Genomic DNA, 20,865 nt, shown 5'->3' with positions numbered 1-20,865 from the left:
ATCACCAAGGAGGCTCATGTGGCTAGAGTAGAGAGAATGAAGTCTGGGTTGCAGGAAATGTCAGAAAGGCGATGAGAATGGGGGGAGGGGATCCTCCACTAGGACTTTGAAGGCCATTATCAGGACTTGAGTTTCTACTCTGAATGAACTATTTGCTAGCAGGGCACACCAGCCATACTGCTTAAAAGAAGCCATTTAGAAGACATCCCTTAACTCAAATACGGTGGCACGTAGAAAAGATATTGATAGCATAGGGTGCAGGACGAATCCCCTGCAGGAGACCAGGTGGATCAGCCCCTTGTTGCCTGTGAGTCTGTTCCTTTACCTGCCGAACATGTCTTGAGCACTGAGTCTGCCTTGGGGATTAGGAGGCGAACCCAGTGAGGTTCCAGTCCTCCTGGAGCTGAGCTGAGGAGGGAGAAAGAGTCACTAACCGGCAGCAACTCGATGCAGTGAGTTTTAAGAGAAAGATTTTAAAAATCCAGGTTATATGGAAGCCTAACTCAGGTGGGTTACCAGTGGTTTCGGGAACAACAGAGGAGAAGGAATGGGTCAGTGGAGGGATGCTTCCTGGAGAAAGTGACATTCGAGCTGTCGTTTAAGAAAGTGAATACGAATTGACCAAGCAAATACGAGAAAGGGGAGATTTCGACAGGGAACATGCATATGCAAAGACAGGTTGGCACGAGAGCACATGATGCTTGTCTTCTAGTGTCCTGAGGCACCTGTGATCCTTTGGAGGGTGATAAGACAGAAACAACAAGCAGGGTTCATACACAAGAGCCATTTAATGCCCTGATAAGCTGGAATTTGAACCAAATGACATTAGACAAGAGTATGATAGAATCAAGACCATGAGGGCAGTGGGAAGGCTGACTTGGGAAGGCTCAGGAGCAAACCTGGGACACTGAGGAGACTGGCTCATGCAGAAACGTGAGGGAGAAATGATGAAAGCTTGAAATAAGGCTGTGATTGGAGCAAGGGGCAGGCTCAGAAGAGATAAGGTGAGACATGCAGTAGATAGGACCAGATGACCTAGTGCATGGGGCAGGGAGGAGGCGAGATGCCAGGTTTCAGCCACTGGGTGCTGGTCCTTGAAGATGAAGTGCTGGGTCGGGCACAGGTTAGAAGGTGAGGGGGTGGGCAGAAATGGTGAGTTCTGGGTATTCTAAACTTCCAGGTAGAAGTGTTTTGTAGGGAGTTAGAAATAAAGGTTTGGAGCTCAGGAGCATATCCTAGGGAGGCTTAGATTTTAGGAATTTCCAGCCCAAAGAAGTTTCAAGAAGATGGGAGCCCCAGTGAGGTTCAGTAGCTCTGCCATGGGCGCAGAGAGATAAGATAGGGCCAAGAAAGATAAGGATGAAAAAAATGGGCAAATACCATTGGAAGCAAGAAGTGGGACAACAGGATAAATGATGGCATCATTATTTCAGGTGCAGACAGAGAGCTGACAGGCATTGAGGGTGACAAAAGGAAGACACATGGGCTTTCTGTAGCACGTGATGCATGTGACTAATTTCTCCTTCCTTGAATTCTCACCTCCAGTCAACTTTGTAAAGCCAAAATGACCATTTCCAGAAGACTACTTTCGTGTCTAATATCACCTTCATCTTACTCGGAGGTTGAAGAAAATCTAAAATGTCCTACTAAAGTTTACAGATGATGACATTTCTTATACCGAGTGCCATCTGGGCAGCTGGGTAGCAATAAGATGATTTTTTTTTTCTTCCTACAGATAATCACTGATGGGGATAAAAAAAATTTTATTTTTTTACTTTTGAGTGACAGTGTGCAAGCAAGCCAGGGAGGGGGAGAGGGAGAGAGATAATCTGAAGCAGGCTCCACACTCAGTGCGGAGCCCTGTATGCGCCTCCGTCTCACGACCGTGAGATCATAACCTGAGCCGAAATCAAGAGTCGGATGTTTCACCACCTGAGCCACCCAGGTGCTCCTAATTGGTATAAAAGTTTTAAGACAACTTTAATCCATTCCTCATGCCAGTTCATAGAAAATTATTTTATCCTATTGGTACAGGCGATCTTTTTAGCCAAAGAAGTCAAATTAATCCTCCTGTTTTAAAACACGCTTAAAGAAAATTTGGTGGAGAAAATCATGTCCACTATGTTTTGCCTCTCCTGGCTTCCATGACGCATTTACCGAAGGAGTGTTGTCTCCTCCAGTGCTTGCTGAGTTGTTGACGGCAGCGCCTTCTAGAAAACCACAAATGAATTTCAGATTCCATCCACAAATCCAGGAATATGTTGGGAGCTAAAGAAGCAATGTTTGAAAGAAGCCACAAAACTTAAAAGAGATACAAATGACAGAGTTTCAAAGCGTTCTGCTCTGCAGTAGTTTAGCCTGAAGAAGTGGAAGGGATGTGGTTGAATTATTGTGTTCTGTGCAAAATAGTAATCCAGTTTTTTAAATGGAGAGTTTAGCGATATAGTGAAGAAACCATTTCTTTTTTAAGGAATATGGAAGAGATTTTAAAAAAAATTTTTTTTAACGTTTATTTATTTTTGAGACAGAGAGAGACAGAGCATGAATGGGGGAGGGTCAGAGAGAGGGAGGCACAGAATCTGAAACAGGCTCCAGGCTCTGAGCTGTCAGCACAGATCCTGACGCGGGGCTCGAACTCACGGACTGCTAGATCATGAGTCGTTCGCTCAACCGACTGAGCCACCCAGGCGCCCCTGAGAAATTTCGAGGTCTCTGGTGAAGTGGGTATGATCTAGAGAAGGCTATTTTCTGCGATGAGTTCAGGGTGGAAGTTTCCTGTGCCAGGATCACATTGAGTGGTTTACATGTTAGGAGCCGTGATCCCGCAGACAGGCAGGCGAGAAATAGGTAACTCTGTGGCAGTGTGCAAGCCTCCTGGCATTCCTGTGCCTCTGATTATTTGTGGTCATAGGGTGGGTGGCAAGGATAGAAGAGAATCTAAAATGCCAGCATTTCCAAAGGACGATCTCAAAAGATTGTCTCTTGGGAAAGATGCTGTAAGCTTTTTGAGGGCAACACGTTGTTCAGCAGCCTCCTGCCTGCCTCCCACTGCAGGCATTTTAATTCACCAGATCAAGGTTTCTAGGAACTAATCACCATTACTAGGCTTCCTTTGCTTTGAGAGGTGTTAGGCAGTCTTTATTTACCATACTGTGTCCCTTGCAAGTGAAAGCGTAACTTTTCCAAACGCTTTTGCTTTTCAGTTCCCAAGTACATGGTCGTCCTAGGAATGAGGTAAAAAGAAGAGAATACTAGGTGACTTCTCTGAGGAGGGAGAAAAAGTTCACTCTTGGGGGCATCTTAGAGCCTTCGTGTCAACAAGCTCCTGTTCTTCTCCAAGTTCTGTAGGTGGTATATAGGGCATTGTGGCAACAACCAGGACATTTTCCCCCTACATCTGACTGCCTGTTTGGAACAGATCATTTCTGGCTGAAGACTAGACTGTGGATACATGCATTCCAAGTCTATTTCCTTAGGAGCACCCTTCTGGTGTTTAATTTAGTCAAAACAAGTCAGAGAATGTGGTTTCAGTATCTGTTAGTTCAGGGTCCAATTACAAGAACAGAAGATGGCTGTGTCCACACCGTGGCCAAGCTCATCAGCAGGGGAGAGAAACCTGATTATCTTTCTCAATGGAGGATAGGACGTTACTGTGGGAATTCAAGGCAAGTAGAATCGGATTGGGATGGGGAGAGGTAAAAGGGAAATGAGAAGGGGCTATTTCAACTCTCTGCACGGAAGATATGCCATTCTTTTCATTTGTTTTCTGTAAGAAGGACTCTGTCATGCCGCAGAGCCTTAAATGAAGGTAGCTTGTGGTTCCACGGTGGCAGCCTTTCTGGAATATTTGGCCATCATTTGGCAGTCTGCTTTCTGTAGTGATGTCAGCTATAAAAAACAAGAGGAGGAACCCTGTATTTTTCTCCTTGTATTTATTATGCTAAACTTTCCCTCCTTAGTTAAGGTCTTTGTTTTGTGCAAGTCAAGAAAACATAACCTTTCTCTTTATCTCCTTAGATTTTCTGAAGCAGGAGTGCAGTGGTTTCTCTCAAAACTCTTATCTCTTGGTTCCAGGGACAAGAACTCTTGCCAGTGATTAAGAAGGGTAACTTTACAACGAGGCTGATGTCAGTTAGAGTGACTTTACAGTTCTCTTCTCGGGGGGTTGGTTTTCCTCAAGACCAGGTCTGTCCAAGATGTCCATAGTGGCCAGGAGTGCAACTCCAGCTTGGTTCGCCAACAGAATTTTCCCACCGTGGCACGTCTTAAGGCTAAAGGAAAATGGTGCTGAGATGGAAATGTTTCCTTGTTTCACTTGTAATTTGATTTCCTCACAACTTTAGATGGGAAGAACATTGGCAAGAGCGGTAACCTCTTGAGAATCCTTCTTCTTCCTTCCTGTTTTTTTTTTTTTTAATACAATACTCAGCATTCGTGTGCCAGATGCCATCTGATCTCAGTCCTTTGCCCAGTTTTGATTCATTGAACCTGATAACGTGGGCGCCTGGGTGGCGCAGTCGGTTAAGCGTCCGACTTCAGCCAGGTCACGATCTCGCGGTCCGTGAGTTCGAGCCCTGCGTCAGGCTCTGGGCTGATGGCTCGGAGCCTGGAGCCTGTTTCCGATTCTGTGTCTCCCTCTCTCTCTGCCCCTCCCCCTTTCATGCTTTGTCTCTCTCTGTCCCAAAAATCAATAAAAACGCTGAAAAAAAATTAAAAAAAAAAAAGAACCTGATAACGTGTACATATGTATTATCATTCTCTTTATTTTACTGATGAAGAAATTGAGGCACAGTGATGTAAAGTGTAAAGCTTGGAGTCAACCCAGGCAATCTGGCCTCTTGAGACAGGCTGCCTCTTTAGCCATTAGCTGTTGCGACATGTGTCAGGGAAACCTCCTTGGAAAAGGCTGAAATAAAGGAGGAATAACTCCTAATGGTGGGTACAATTTAGTACTAAATATCTTCTCATTTCTATTATGATTTCTCGTTTGATGTAGAAGTTATTTAGTGCTCTTTCCCATCAGCCCAGAAACTGGGTAACAGCTCTCACTCTGGTGAAAGACAGAATGGAAATGAAATGGTGTATCATCTTAATGTCCTTAGAATCCACTTTTTCTTGCTAACTTCTAGAAAAACCAGTGTTGGCATGAAACCGTGGCTGGAAGAAAAAGCCTTCTGAATAACAATGTGTGTCTCAGTTTAAATCCTGTTGCTCCACTTACTAGATGTTAGTTACCTCATGCAAGTGAGTTGACCTCTCAATGCCTCTGTTCCATATGGGGGATACTAGCTCCTACCTCATAGGGTTGTTTGAACTAAATGAGTTAAAAATATGAAAAGTGTTATTGTGCCTCACATGTCGTAAGTGCTCAGTTAATATTATCTGTTCTAATAGTGGAGTTTGTAGCACATTTCAATATTATTTCACATTACTTATGTTTTTACTGTAACCTAATTTAGGGAGAGGTTTTTGATGTATTAAATAATAATTTGAGAACATTCCTGAGCTAGTTTTTGAGTCTAGAATAAAATAAACACAACTTAGCCAAAACTGTCACAAACTTTATATGTCTTAGCTGTCAGAAATTACTGCTTATTTAGTAGTGTTTTTAACATGGGACAGAATGAAAACAAATAAAATGGAACAGAAACATAGCAAGTGTTGGTGAGGATGTGAAGAAAAAAGAACCCCCGTGCACTGTTGGTGGGAATGTACACTGGGGAAGCCACTGTGGAAAACAGTATAGAGGTTCCTCAAAAAATTAAAAATAGAATTCCCATATGATCCAGTAACTCCGGTACTGGGTATTTACCCAAAGAAAATGAAATCATGAATTTGAAAAATTTGAAAAAATACATGCTTCCCTATGTTTATTGCCGTGTTATTTACAATAGCCAAGATACGAAAGCAGCCCAAGTCTCCATCGACAGATGAATGGATCAAGAAGCTGTGGTATATACATATACAAGCAAATACTACTCAGCCATAAAAAAGAATGAGACCTTGACATTTGCAACAGCATGGATGGACCTAGAGGGTATTATGCTAAGTGAAATAAGTCAGTCAGAGCAAGACAGATATCATATGATTTCACTCATGTGGAATTTAAGAAAACAAATGAACAAGCAACAAAGAAACAAACAAAAGACTCAAGTACAAAGAATAAACTGGTGGTTCCACCAGAGGGGAGTGGGTAGGGAGAATGGGTGAAATAAAGAGGATTAAGAGTACACTTATCTTGATGAGCACTGAGTAATGTGTAGAATTGTTGAATCGTTCTATTATACATCTGAAACAAATATAATATGTTTGTGTATGTGAATTATACTTGAATAAAGAATTGTTAATTAAAAATTTTTTAAATAAAAATTTTATAAAGGGACTAAATTGCCATTCAGAAACAAAAACCAAACTCACAAGTGTATCCTGCATCTTACTGTCTCATAAAATGAGGAATTGAAACAAAGAAATCAGCATTTCATGTAGTCAGATCCTGAGGAGGAAGCAGTGCTCATTTAAGTACATGAAATTAAGCATTCTTTCCTTCTGGGGCACACAACCTCTTAGTAATTTAGTCAAAAAGAGGTATGGTAAAACATAAAGTATGCTGCAAGGGCATGATGCTGAGCACACAACACCAGAGGCTTGGGCCCTGGCAATGACGTTCACGAAGTTCCTCCAATCTCCTGTATGTGCTTGGTCATTAGCTTTTCTCCCTTGGCTGTGTTACCCTGAGCATCAGTACTGGGGATTTCAGTCAAGCACTGTGGATGAAATGCCTGAAACACATCCTTTAGACTCTGAATTATCATCTTCGTTGTGATACCTTGAAAACTGGCCAGAAACTATGGATATCAACCATAAAGTAGCTTAGAGTGGGGAATGAGAAGAGTATGGCAACTCTCTGATGGCCCAACGGGAGTGGTCCTCCTTCGGCTGGAAGAAAGGAGGGAGGAAGAAAGCACATGCTGTGCTCGTATTAAGCCTTGTGTAAGATCAACCATGGGATTTAACCCAAAGTGGGATTTCCACCTTTCTGGTACTCACTTCCTATTGTGCACATGGCCCCTCCTTAGATTTTCTGAATTCCAGAACTGTTTGGTGTAGGGAAGGGAATACGTGTATCGAATGAGCTGAGTTGCTTTTATCTTCAGGGAAGACAGGTAAGAGGAGACACCACTTATTTCCCTTGAAAACTGTCTAGAGTAGCCGTCTCCAAACCATCAGTTAAAGACCATTTTTTGAGGGGCACCTGGCTGGCTCAGTCTGTTAAGTGTCCCACTTCAGCTCAGGTCATGATCTCCCAGGTTGTGAGTTGGAGCCCTACCTCAGGATCTGCGCTGACAGCTCAGAGCCTGCTTGGGATTCTGTCTCCTTCTCTGCCCCTCCCGTTTGTGCACGCGCTCCCTCTCTCTTACTCTCAAAAATAAAAAACATTTTAAAAACTTATTTTAAAGACTATGACAATTTCTTGAGTATGTACCCCCAACAAATTTAATGATATTTAATGATATGTAACTATACTACTAGATATCCATACATATATTTAGTGATTATAAAAGTATATTAAATATTTTTAAAATAATTTAAAGGCAGTAAAGATGAAAAGACAACAGTTTAAAATAACAACAGTTACCAATCATGGGGTTCTTATTATATGCCAGGCATTGTTCTGTTTTCCCCACAGTAACTCATTTATTGTCTTGCCAAGAGCAAAGACTTCATGTTCCCATTAGCTAATACCTCAAGGCAGAATTCATCATGAACAATAGCAAGTATAATTCCATATTTCATCTGTCTCTTTGAGCATGTCAGATACTTTTGATTAGAATGATGATTGCTGTTGTCAGATGTGACTAGATTTCCATTACTTGGGGTAAGATGTGCCAGCTGTGACGTGTTCTTATTTGTCATGTTTTCCATCTGTTTCTATGCAGGAATTTTTTTTTAAAACCTGTTGTCCACTTGGTGAGGGATGGTTTAGTTTAAAACTTAGTCATATAATGCACAAGACCACTCAGTTGGGGGCACACGTATCAAGCAGTGAGTTACAATATGCCAAAGCCAGTGTATGCGTGAGGGCACCACTGTTCCATGCTTGAGACAACACAAAGTTGTATGTACTTACACACCACGTGAGGGCGCCAGTGGCAGTCTCTAGGAGAAACAATGGCAAAGCTGAGGTTCTTCTCCAGCTTTAGGAGAAAACACATGAAAAAAATTATCATTTTCCTCTTACATGCTAGCTGAGCATTTTTTTTTAACTCCCCCTAAGCTTTGCGTGCTCCGTCGTGGGGTGGGGGTGGGGGGAGGGCTAAGAAAGGGCTTGTACACAGTTGGAGCCCCATGCAGGGAGTAAGAATGGAGGGCCCTGGCATCTTCACACGGGTCCACTTGTGTCGAGCCTCATTCCTTGGTTTTCTTTGTGTTTCCTGCCTCCCATCTCAGCGCTTCTCTTAGGCTCCACAGGAAATGTCTGAGGTTTTGTCTAGAATCTCCCCTTTTTTTGTGAGCATGCCATGGGGTGGGGGGGGGGGGGCTTCTCCACCGCCTTCCAGATGACTCACAAAGGCTCTTTTGCCTGTGGTTCCTCAGAGTTGGGGTGCCGGTTTTTGGCACCCCTGATTAGCTGTGCTGTAATTATCCCTGACCCTGAATGGACGCAAGCTGCTTGTATCACAAATTATGTCCGTAGCTGGCTCAGTAGCTACATTTCTATTTGGAGCAACCTTCCATTTGTTCAAAGACCCAGGGAGCCCTTCCCAGTTAGAACTCATTAATGTTAGTTCTGGCCTTCTAGATGATGATGAAAATGGGGGAAAGGAAATAAGCAAATATTGTAAAAATCCGTTTCTGCAACTTTTGAAAAAGAAGGATGTAACACTGGGCCCACTTCAGTCCTGAAAGAGAAACTGTGAACTGTAAGCTCTCAATTGGTCACCTTCCGAAATCTTCCTTTGATTTGGCTATAGATCTATTCCCGAAGAGGGATTGGGAGTGTGTGTGTGTGTGTGTGTGTGTGTGTGTGTGTGTGTGTGTGTGTGTGTGTGTGTGTGTGTGTGTGTGGTAAATTACATACAAAACTTCTCCTAATTTTTTAAAGCTTATTTATTTTTGAAAGTGAGAGTGAGCACAAGCGGGGCAGGGACAGAGAGAGGGAGACAGAACCCAAAGCTTACAGCACAGAGATCGAGAGAGCTTGAATTCATGAACTGCGAGATCGTGACCTGAGCTGAAATCAAGAGTTGACTGCTTAACTGACTGAGCCACCCAGGTGCTCCAAGACTAATTTATTCTTTTTTTTTTCCTTTTTTTTTGGGGGGGGGGGCGGGTGCACTAAATCAGAATGCAACTGGAAACTGCTTCAGAGTTATTCTTTTGTAAGATGTAAATGATTGCTGCAAAATTTAAGTGTGTGGTAAGTCAGGAAAGGGCTTGATATTGGTTTTCTTAAAGTGGAGCGAAAGCAAAGGTAGACATTTGTCATGATATTAGTAATTTTGAAACATATTGTGTCCAGAGCATGTTACTCTAAATTTGAGAGTGTTGATTTTTCAGATGTAGAACTTGATTCTGGGCTGGTACCCCAGCAGCATTTTATGATACTACCAGAGATTAATGCTGGGCCACTTGTCAGAAGCTTTGGTAATCTTCTGGGGGTGATGGCCCAGGATGTGTACACAATTACAAATAAGCAACAAAGTAAAATAGTGCTGAAGTGCTAAATGCTACAGAGTAACAGAAGCCAGGGAGATAATGACACAAAGTTGTATGCACGAGGAAATTGGAAAGATGACTTAATTTGGACTTTAAAGGACTGGGTTCATATTGTGGCATTACCACATAACAGGACAGTTACTTAACTGTGTCCTGCTTAAATCATAGGTAAAGTGGGATAATGATGCCCGTTTTATGATGGTGTGGTGGAGATGAAACGTGGTAGGTAATCATTAGGTGTCCGTAGAACTTAGATTTCTCGCAGGGGAAGTAATTTAAGAAGAATAGAAGTAACGGAAGCTGATGAGCACCTCATCTGGCAGAGTTGAAAGTAAGGAGCTAAAGTGTGCAGCTTTGTCTCCCTAGTTATAGGGACTCTTACTGCTCCCTGCCTGCACATATGCCCCCAGGCCACTTAATAGTGCCAACTAGTTACTATTCTAGTTTTGTTTGTTCTTGTATATGCTGGACACTGCTATACATCTTATTATTTTAAAAAGTATATGGGGGCGCCTGGGTGGCTTAGTCCGTTAGGCATCCAACTTCGGCTCAGGTCACGGTCTCACGGTTTGTGAGTTCGAGCCCCGTGTCCGGCTCTGTGCTGACGACTCAGAGCCTAGAGTCTGCTTCAGATTCGGGGTCTCCTTTTCTCTCTGCCCCTCCCCTGCTCATGCTCTGACTCTCTCTCCCTCTCAAAAATAAACATTAAAAAGGTTATATGTATAATTAACCTTTGGTGTGTAGTTTCAGAATTTGAACATATGTATAGATTCAGGTAAGCATCACCACAATGAGGGTACAAAATTCCCATCACTACAGATCACTTCCTCACGTTATCTCTTTATAGTCTCTTTCCCCCTCGCATACCCCGTGACTGTCTGCACATTTAATACATATTATCCACTCCTGTGGCACCACACACTTCCCCTTCTAGCACACTTGTGATTTCCTGGTCACGTTCTAGACTGTTAGCCTCAAAAGTTTGGGAACCATGGCCTTTTCTTCTTCTGTGCTACGTCCCCAGTGTTCAGCATAAGCCCAGCACCTAGGAGAGGAGACTCTGAGACATGTATTATGAATGAATCCTTACTGTGTCCTAGTTTCATCTTGTTCTTTAAATAAGGAAACTGGTGAGAGGAGTTAAGAAATGTGCCCAAAATCACATGGTAGTAAATTCCAGAACCCAGGTTTGTCTTGATTTAAAGTCTGTGCTCTTTCCGTGCTAAGACATATCACAGGAGATAGGATTTGTTTGTATTCGCTCCTTTGAAAGTGCATATAAATTACCCAGCTTTCAAAATGATTCTGCTGGGGCACCTGGGTGGCTCAGTCAGTTAAGCGTTTGATTTGGCTCAGGTCATGATCTCTCGGTTTGTGAGTCTGAGCCCCGCATCGGGTCTGTGCTGACAGCTCAGAGGCTGGAGCCTGCTTGGGATTCCGTGTCTCCCTCTCTCTCTGCCCCTCCCCTGCTCATGCTCTCTCAAAAATAAATAAACATTAAAAAAAAATTTTAAATAACAGTAACTTTCAAAGTTAAGAAATAATAATTGTGATACGTTGGTATACTGACACCAGTGACAAAGTTACCTTTGGACCCTTAGATCGTGTAAGACTCAGAATCCTGTGTATGTACCATATAGACTCAAAATGTTACTCTCTGAGCTGATACCAAACTGGAGAGAGAGTCCTTGCTTGTAAAGTGACCAAGCATGTGGGGTGTGTGGTGGTGATGGGGTGGGTGCAGAGGACGTTGAAAGGAGCTGTGGCCTTGCCTTCCCTTTCCTTCCTCTTCTGGTACCTTTGCTTGAGTCAGGCAGGTGGAGAACACAGCTCTGCCTGTTCCTACCAGCATGCCTTACTAGCAGTAGTGGGTTGGACATCCCAGTAGGGCACAGGAGCTGAAGAAAGTGTGTGGTTTTCAACAGTTCAACCCTCTGGGGAGAGGAATACGGTGCAACTTTGTTTGTTTGTTTTGCCTTTGGGGGAAAACAAAAAGCCTCCATGGCTTAGAAGAGAATTACATGCGTGTGTGTTTCAACCTGGTCCTGTAGGGCGATGGGGCTCAGTCAGGTACAGCCAGAGAGGGCAGTGTCTTTTCCCTTTGGTTTCCCTGGCAGACCTGTGAGATTCCCAGGGCCTAGGGCTAGGCTGCCTAGATCAGGACCGCTGACAAGGAGCAAGGGAGGGCATTGGAGAGGGAGTAGCAACCAGATCACGTGGGGCCCATAAGCCACGTGAGCCTCTAGGAGACCCAGGGCACTGGGGAGTCATTGAAGGTTCTATTCTGTGCGGTGACGAAACAGAGATGTATTTGCAGTTAAATTGAAGATTTTGAGACATTTTAAAAACACCGTGTTCACACTACTGTGATCTTGCAGACCTCCCCTGTAGATTCACCCCTGATGTTCACGTAGGCCCTCGATGCTGGTGTGACATTTAAGGAATTGTTCTTTCCTCAAGGTTCTCAGATCAGACTTTATGCACCAAACCATACATTCCTACCTGATGGCATTTGATGACATTGTTGTGAATGAAGAAGAGGGTGAGGGTGAAGGGGGTCCTTGTATCCTTTTCAAAATAAATGCATGGCACATCCTGTCTGATCGTGCCGCTTTCAAAAGTAGATCTGTATTCTCTGTTACGATCTCGATTCCATTCCAGACACCGTACAGCCCATTGCAGCCTCATCCTGATCTTTGCAATGTCTTGTGAAATCATTAATCTCCTCTCCAGGCCCATTGATTCCTCCTCTCTGCCCTCTTTGCCTCAGGACAGTTCTCTGTGAGCCTCTCTAATGCTTCCGTCTTGCAGTGCACTGTAGAAGGCCATGGGACTGGCACCTCTTAAGCCCACTGTCACCTTGCTCCTCGGTACAGAGGCATTTCAGATTGAAGCTCCTTGGTCTGCCCTGACTCCAGAATCCCACCCCAACCTGACCAAGCCCTCAAGGTCAGTCTTAATCAGGCCACTGTCCACATGGGCCACGTAGAGTCCCCTTTTCACCTGCGTTGCCTGACCATTGCTCCCTTTTTCCAGAATATTCTTTTAGTTTATCACTGCTCAAGCAGGTGATCAGACAGACATGCACAGTTTGATGAATGCTGTGGTAGGGTTGGGCCCAGGGTGCAGTGGGAGCTTCCTGGAGGAGGTGATACTTAAGATGAGGACTAAGAGATAGGTGGGGGTCAGGCAAAGGTTGGAGTGGGGTTACTCCCCATCCCCAGTGCCCTCTCTCGCTCCTTATCACCCGTCCTGATCTCGGCAGCCTAGATCTCGGGCCCTGGGAATCTCACAGGTGCACCAAGGAAACTACTGTGGTTTGTGATGAGCTGCAAATGCCATGGCTTGGTGGGTGGGATTTGGAGTGACAGAACGGGAAGAGAGAGACATCAGGGATGGCACCCTGGGGGCTCCTAGACTGGAGGAGGAGGTCAGGCTGGCTAAAGAAATATGGTCAGATATTGGGTTTTAGAAAAAAATAACTGGTTACAGCTCAGGTTGCAGAGGGTAGAAGTAGATCATAGTGGCAGGTGTTCATTAGAGCAAGTGTTCCCTCCGGGGTGGGAAGTGTGTGTGTTGGGGGGGGGTTCAGCTTAGCATAGCACAGGGGTTGATGGCTCAGAGTGGGGAGCCTGCTCCCAGCTGCTTTCCTTAATAGGTGGGAACTTCAAACAGTTACACTCTCTGTCCTCCCTTTTCCCTCTCTATAAAATGGGAATAATAAGCACACCTCCTAGAGTAGCTACTCATAGGATGGATTGTGGTAGGATTAAGTGAGCTAATATCTGTAAAGCATTTAGAATATTGCCTGCCATGTAAGGTTTGTTAAAAGATTGGGAAGGGTTCTCTAGCCCTGTAACTCGATGTTTCTGGGACTGTATGGTCTCTGAGGCTTTCAGAGCTGACTTGGCATCTAGAGTATGTGGGGAGGGCCTGCTTTGTGGTTGTAGTTTCCCAAATAACATACTGCTTGCTCTAAGTTTCCTGCCATAGAAGGACACTGAGGATTTTGAAGTCTCTTGACGAACTTGGTTTTACCTAGTTCAAAGGCTTTCAAAATGGTTTTTTTTTATTTAAAAAAATTTTTAGTGTTTTTATTTATTTTTGAGACTGAGAGAGGGCCTGAATGGGGGAGGGTCAGAGAGAGAGGGAGACACAGAATCTGAAACAGGCTCCAGGCTCTGAGCTGTCAGCCCAGAGCCCAACGAGGAGCTCGAACTCACAGACCGCGAGATCATGACCTGAGCCAAAGTCAGATGCTTAACCGAGACACCCAGGTGCCCCTTTCAAAATGGCTTTTTTAAAAAATGTTTATTTTTGAGAGAGAGAGGGAGGGAGGGAGGGAGAGGATCTGAAGCAGGCTCTACTGACAGCATCCAGCTCGATGCAGGGCTTGAACTCATGAACCGTGAGGTCATGACCTGAGCCAAAGTGGTCTGGTTAACCAACTGAGCCACCCAGGCGCTCCTCAAAAATGGTTTTAAATAGTTGAAGTCTTTTGTCCCAAATCTTTTGCAAAACCCTGATGTTTACAACTGATAAATCTGTGTTGCTCTGGTTGAATTAATAGAGGACTAATCAGTTAAACACCCACTTAACTTCCTCTTCCCTAAGATCCCACTTAAGAACCAAGAAACACAGTTTGGATGCTGCGGGTCTGGTCAGTTCAGGGAGATGTAACTGACTCATGCAAGATCACATGGAGACCTGATGACAGATGTGAGACCAGGATGAGGGTTTCCTGACTGTTGAGTGGCCCCCTCTCTATTAGACCAGGGGTTCTCAGTTCTGGCCTGTCTTTAGAATCCCCTGGGGAGCTTTATAAAAGTTCAGTGGTAGGGCCCCGCCTTCAGAGATACTGGTCCCAGGTTAGTGCCTGCATCAAGGGCTAGATTTATTCCATCTTTAGCAAGAAATAAACTCTTGGTGGAAAAAATATGTCTTACAAGTTTTGGCTGTGAAAATTATTAATTGCATTTTAAAAATTAGCTGTACCAGAGTTTCTAGAACTGCTGTGCAAAGGTGTTCTTGAAAGCAGGGTGTTGAGTGCTTCTGGGCCCTGCTTCAGAAAAGCCCCGAATCAGGGTTTCTCTTGACTTGCTTAAAAATTGCCCGGATATGTGTCAACTGGTTGCTGTTGCAATGCCTTCAGAATGCTTTGCCTTGTTGAAGGAAATGGCTGGATTACTTGTCAGAAATATTTCATAGTTGCTTTTTATTTTTTTTTAATTTTGTTTTTCAACGTTTATTTATTTTTGGGACAGAGAGAGACAGAGCATGAACGGGGGAGGGGCAGAGAGAGAGGGAGACACAGAATCGGAAACAGGCTCCAGGCTCTGAGCCATCAGCCCAGAGCCCGACGCGGGGCTCGCACTCACCGACCGCGAGATCGTGACCTGGCTGAAGTCGGACGCTTAACCGACTGCGCCACCCAGGCGCCCCTCATAGTTGCTTTTTAAAAAAGGTAGTAGCATTGGGGCCCCTGGGCGGCTCAGTTGGCTAAGCGTCCGACTTTGGCTCAGGTCATGATTTCACAGTTCATGGGTTCGAGCCCCGTGTCGGGCTCTGGGCTGACAGTTCAGAGCCTGGAGCCTGCTTCAGGTTCTGTGTCTCCATCTCTCTCTGCCCCTCCCCAGCTCACTGTCTGTCTCTCTCAAAAATAAATATGAAAAAAAAAATAGCATCATTATTTCACGGGGTTTGATCTTCTTTGATTCAAATTATGACTCTAGAAACATGATATGTTGGGTGTAACAGAATCTGTACCCGGACACGGACACAGTCATTCCTATTTCATCCCTCACTGGCTCCAGCCACAGCTTCCTTAAAGATGTTTGCTGAGTTTCCATTTGAATTGGGTGCAGAAGGACTTTGTGTGCGTGTTTTTCCCAGGCAGCCTCAGGACCTTTGGAGAATTAGATGCGATAAGCAAGAAATCCTTTTCTTTTGCCACTTTCCCCTAGGTGTGAGGATATAATATGGCAATATGTACTTTACTAATGCAGCAGATGATGAGAGCTAGTGGGGAGTTTAATAACTGCTATCATTGAGAAGTAATGATGAGCATAAACAAGAATCCAGGATGTGTGGAATGACTGTGCATTATTTCTGTTGGTGACCAGTCACAGGAACTGCTCATCCCGCAGTGCTTTGTTGCCTCGCGCTCATAATAAGAGGAAATGCTACATTGCAGAGGCTTGTGACAATATAGATTCATAGACTGACTCCATTCTAGCCACAGATGCCCTAAATTAAGAACATTTTCCAAGGGGTTCAGTTTTATTCTTGGTAGATAGCCATTTCGCCTACTTGTAATTCTGTGTGCGTCTGTGTGTGTGTGTGTGTGTGTGTGTGTGTGTGTGTGTGTGTACGTGCACCTGCCTTCCTTATCTCACACTCCTCCTTCCTGCCACCCATGTCCCAACTCCCAGGATACTAGATAACACATACATCCTTTCACCTCTGTGTTCCCAGCTCCTGTTACAGAAACGAGCAACCGCGGCTTATCAAAACGTCACGAAGCCCACATGACACAGAGCCCAGAAGGCAGCCTGTTCAGGGCCTGTGCACCATCCCAAGCAAGACCCCAAGGGCTCGGGCTCCTTTAGACTTCCTGTCCCCCCACACTGAGCTACAGCCTTCAGCCGTTGTTGCAAGAGGGTTATTCTGCCTCCCGGTGTTGCTTCTGTGACCCAGGCAGGAAGAAAGGTGGAGGGGTGAGGCAAAAGGTCAGGCCACTTGAGTCTTCCCTTTCATCGGGAAAATAATAGCTTTCCCAGAAGCTCCACCCAGGAGGCTTCCACTCATAGTTCACTGGACAGACAGCACAGGGTCATACAGGCACACCGAGCTGCAAGGGAGTGAGGAGCTATGGCAGATACATGGCTGCCCCAGATAGAATCCATAGCGAGGAAGAAGGGAGAGTAGACACCAGGTGAGCATATACCAGAGGCAGCCACGTGACCTCAGCCTCCTGGTATTTTCCTCGACTGGCTGCCATATCAGCTCTCACTCCGTCCACATTCTTCTTGGCCTGACTTCTTCCCCCGCTCCCCCAGTTCCCATAGATCTGTACTTCTTGAATATTGGACTTTTGGAGTTAGCAGGGGCACTAGACTCTTCTAGGGGAGCTTCTCAAGTTGGTGAAGAACGGAAGGTCAGAAAATGACTTCCCCAAGACCATACTGTTCTGGTAGTGGTAGAAGTGACGCATGAGTGAGATGTATTACTTAGTTGCTCACATGGCATAAATTACCCTTTAACCTTGCTAAATCCCCACTCCCTGTAAGGTAGCTATCACCTGCCCTTATTAGGCAACCATGGCCCAAGGATGGTAAGTGACAGGGATGGAGTGACACAGCCAGTGACCTTGCTCTGTCTCCCACTCCCACTGATTGGCACTGAAGATGCCATGAGAACTCAGATCTTGGAATCCTGACGTCCTTGTTCTTTCTACTGCCCTCTGAGTGGGAATCTCCTTCCTCTGTTGTATGGTGCTTTGAGTCATTCATTAGTTGTTACTGCTTGAATTCGAATGCCTTTTTTAGGGTGGTGTTCACCTTCTACTGACATCCTCACTCTCACTCTCCTAATCCTCACAGCACAGCTTGAGTGATCTTTTAGAAACATAAATCAAGTGCGTCATCCCAAGCTCGGTCAATGACTTTTTGTTACTCTTAGGCTAAAGTCAAGGTCCTTCATGTGTCCTGGAAGGACTGAGTGGTCTAGCTGCCATGTCCCTGTCTGGCCTCATGTCTTTCCCCACCCCTTTCCTGCTTCATTCCTCTGTTCAGCCACATGGCCATGGTTCAGTCTCCTCTCGCTCTTCATGCACCTTCCTCCCACAAGGGCTTGGCACCTGTTCTTTCTAGTACCTGGTGGTCTCTCCTCTCATTACCTTGTGAACTTCCAAACAGTTCTTAGCCTAGCCCTCATGTCCCCAGGAAGCCTCCTCCAAAGTGCCCCTCTGCAAGCTGGCCTCATAGCACCAGGATCCAGAATTGGGATCTTATGTTTGTTTGGGTGATTATTTGATCAGTATCTGTCTTCCCCACTGGATTATGAAGATCAGCCCATGTCTATACCTCTTGCAGCCAAGTTTTTCCTCAATATCCACTCTGTGCCTGTCACATAGGGACACTCAGTATTTGTTGACTAAAAAACAACTATTTTTATCTCAGCACATGGCACAGAATTGAATGAAGGCAAAATTTAAAGGGCACACACGGAGTAATGGCATATGTCACCATAACTGTACAGTATCTTCCAGCATCGTTCCAGGATAGACCAAAAGAACTTTATTGAATCGCTTTAGCTTGAAAAATGATTCAATATTGCTGTGGTACAGATAAGCTTAGTAGTACAAGTAGTCACAATAAAACCCTACCTGTTTTATTACCTATGCATCTTACCTATTGAATAAATTAAGCTCTTATTTTTCTATAAGAATTTTTAAAGTTTATTTTGAGAGACAGCATGAGTGGGGGAGGGGCAGAGAGAGGGGGAGAGGGAGAATCCCAAGCCAACTCCATGATGTCAGTGCAGACCCCAATATGGGGCTCGAACTCAGGAGCTATGAGATCACCACCTGAGCGGAAACCAAGAGTCTGCTGCTTTACTGACTGATCTTACAGTTAAGATCTTAGGTACATGTAATTCAAACACGGTTCTTAAAAACGTTCATCTGAAATGGTCTAGAAATAACTCAGACTAAATCCATGGTACATGAGCGACCATGAGGAACGCGTAGCTTTGGGGTAGGGAGAGGAAACAAAGATGCTGTGTACCAGCTGGGAAACTGAGGGAGGCAGGAAATAAGGAGATTTGAATTGGCTGCATCTTAGACTCCGTGTCTAAGGAAGAAAACATGTTCTAAAAATATAGGATGTAGACCAAAGAAGATGGGGCAAAATTAGAGTGAAAAGGCTCTAAAGGGGAAAAACGGGTCTACTTATTTCCCCTTGAAGAACCAAAAAGAACTTCACTTTCTCCGGAGCCTCGAGGCCAAGGTTGCTCTGGGGTTGCGAAGAGAGGTGAGGCTTACGGGTTAAAGCTGGACTCCTCAAGACTTCCCTCTTGGCGTGGAGTTCTCTCCCAAACCCTTGCGCATCAGATTAAAGTGGATCTTGCCCCAGAGTGGTAACCGAGCTTGCCTGGAAGCCCGGCCTCTCCCCCAGGCCAAGAGGCAGGAACCCCTTCACCCCTTGGGCGGCGGGTAGCGGCAGTGACAAGTCCGGGACCACTTCCCTGAGTACCGTTGCCATGCTTCGACCCCCCACCGTCGGCCAACCCAAGACAGAGGACCGAGGTGACGCGCTGAGCGCCAGGCCTTGCCGCACCAGCGTGAGCCTGGGGCGGTGGCCACTGCCGTTCTCACTCCCTGTCGCCTCCCTCCCCCAGGAATCAGAGGGCGTTTCCTGTCACTACTGGTCGCTGTTTGACGGTCACGCGGGGTCTGGGGCTGCCGTGGTGGCCTCCCGCCTGCTGCAGCACCACGTCACGGAGCAGCTGCAGGACATCGTGGAGATCCTGAAGAACTCGGCGGTCCTGCCGCCCACCTGCCTGGGCGAGGAGCCGGAGAACACGCCCGCCAACAGCCGGACTCTGACCCGCGCAGCCTCGCTCCGCGGAGGCGTGGGGGCCCCGGGCTCCCCCAGCACCCCGCCCACGCGCTTCTTTACGGAGAAGAAGATTCCGCACGAGTGCCTGGTCATCGGGGCTCTTGAAAGTGCGTTCAAGGAAATGGTAGGTATCGCGGAGGGGCCCGGGCGGCAGGGGGCGGGGGTGGAGGGAGAGAGAGAATCCCAAGCCTTCAACCAAAGCCTTGTTTCTTGGAAGCTTCCCTACGACGGGTCTCTGACCTGTCCTCTTGTTGTGGGACGCCGCTTGGGTCTTCTCCGTTCGATACTCCATTCCCGACAGAGGTTTGGCACAAGGACAGAGTTCCTCGCATTGAGTGCTGGCAAAAATGAGAACGATGGAAGGAGGGATAGCGTACGAGCTAACAGGCTTTTTAAATGTACCTACGATTGCTTCTCTTTCTGCAGACTCCCTGATGCCAGCTGGTGGTACAATGCCACTTAACTGAAATATGAGCCTGGTTGCTGTCTTATACATGTGTAGGAATCACAGGTGTTTGGGGAAACAGCTTTTAGTAAAGGGCTCCAAAGTACCTTTCTTGTACCAATCTGATCAGAGGACAGCTCTTTTACCGTGATGGGCCATGTGGTTCTTAATGCTTAAAAAAAAAAAAAAAAAAAAGGAACTGCTGGAGGGGAATCAGGGGGTCACTATCTGAGAATTGCATGTTTTCCTGGGGAACATGGATTGTTTGTACATTTAAATTGGGACGTGTCTGATCAAAGAGTTCAGCCCCCTTCCCTCCCAGCCTCAGTCCTGGGAACACACAAAGGGAAAGCGCACAAAGGGAGAGTGCGCAGCTGCTCTCACAGTGTCCCCTGTTGTCCCTCCGCCTGGTGAGGGGCCACCCCTCGGTGCCACCCCCTTCCCTTTCTGAGCTCACTTTCTGCTGAGGCCGTTATTGTGGCTCCAGAGATTTTTCTTTCCTGAGCAACAGCCTGCGTGCAAGTAAAGAGCAAGGAATATTGAGAGATGTTCTAAAGACGGGAGTAGAGCGAGCGTGCCGTATTATCCTAAAACCTCGGAGAGTCAAGTGATGACCAGCTGTTCAGTGAAGCAGGAACAGGTTAGGAGCAGCTCCGCAGAAGGGAGCATGTGACACAGCACAGTCCAGGATCAGTCTGTGTGCGAAGGAGGGGAGAAACGTAAACAATGTTGCACAGCACCACCCATCTGATTTGTTTTCAAGGCAAAATGCTTCCTGTCTTCGCACCTCATGTTTGCACCCTGTCCTCACGTTAACCCGTCCCTTCTTTGGTCAGTGTGCATCTCTCCTTGTCGTGCAGATGTTTACCCTTTGATTAGCAGGTGGCTTAAAATGCATCTCTTTGTCAGGAGTGTCTGGTAGCCTTCGATCCCAAGAAAATCACCGGGAAGCTGGAAAAGACTATTCAGGGAAAAAGGAATCAAGGTAGTAAAATTGACTCCTACGCAGCTCTGTATAAAATCTCCCTCACCAGCTGTCACAGAAGCTGTCTAGAGACCTCGATGTTCAGAACGCTAAATATT

The 20,865-nt window shown here is 45.7% G+C and overlaps 1 protein-coding gene across 3 annotated transcripts in view; it reads left to right on the top strand.

The window, feature by feature from the left end:
- The window catches only part of PPM1H (protein phosphatase, Mg2+/Mn2+ dependent 1H), a 261,902-nt gene that overhangs the window by 108,761 nt on the left and 132,276 nt on the right, over positions 1–20,865 (top strand). For all 3 annotated transcript variants that reach the window (XM_045062017.1, XM_003988974.6, XM_023257185.2), the window contains exon 3: positions 19,117–19,461. In XM_045062017.1, the coding sequence (XP_044917952.1) occupies positions 19,117–19,461 (345 nt within the window). The remainder of the gene's footprint in view (positions 1–19,116; positions 19,462–20,865) is intronic.

This window comes from Felis catus, chromosome B4, assembly GCF_018350175.1.
Source record: "Felis catus isolate Fca126 chromosome B4, F.catus_Fca126_mat1.0, whole genome shotgun sequence".
Classification (NCBI taxonomy): domain Eukaryota; kingdom Metazoa; phylum Chordata; class Mammalia; order Carnivora; family Felidae; genus Felis; species Felis catus.
The sequence above is the reverse complement of the archived record's forward strand: the minus strand, read 5'-3'. Positions and strand labels throughout refer to the sequence as shown.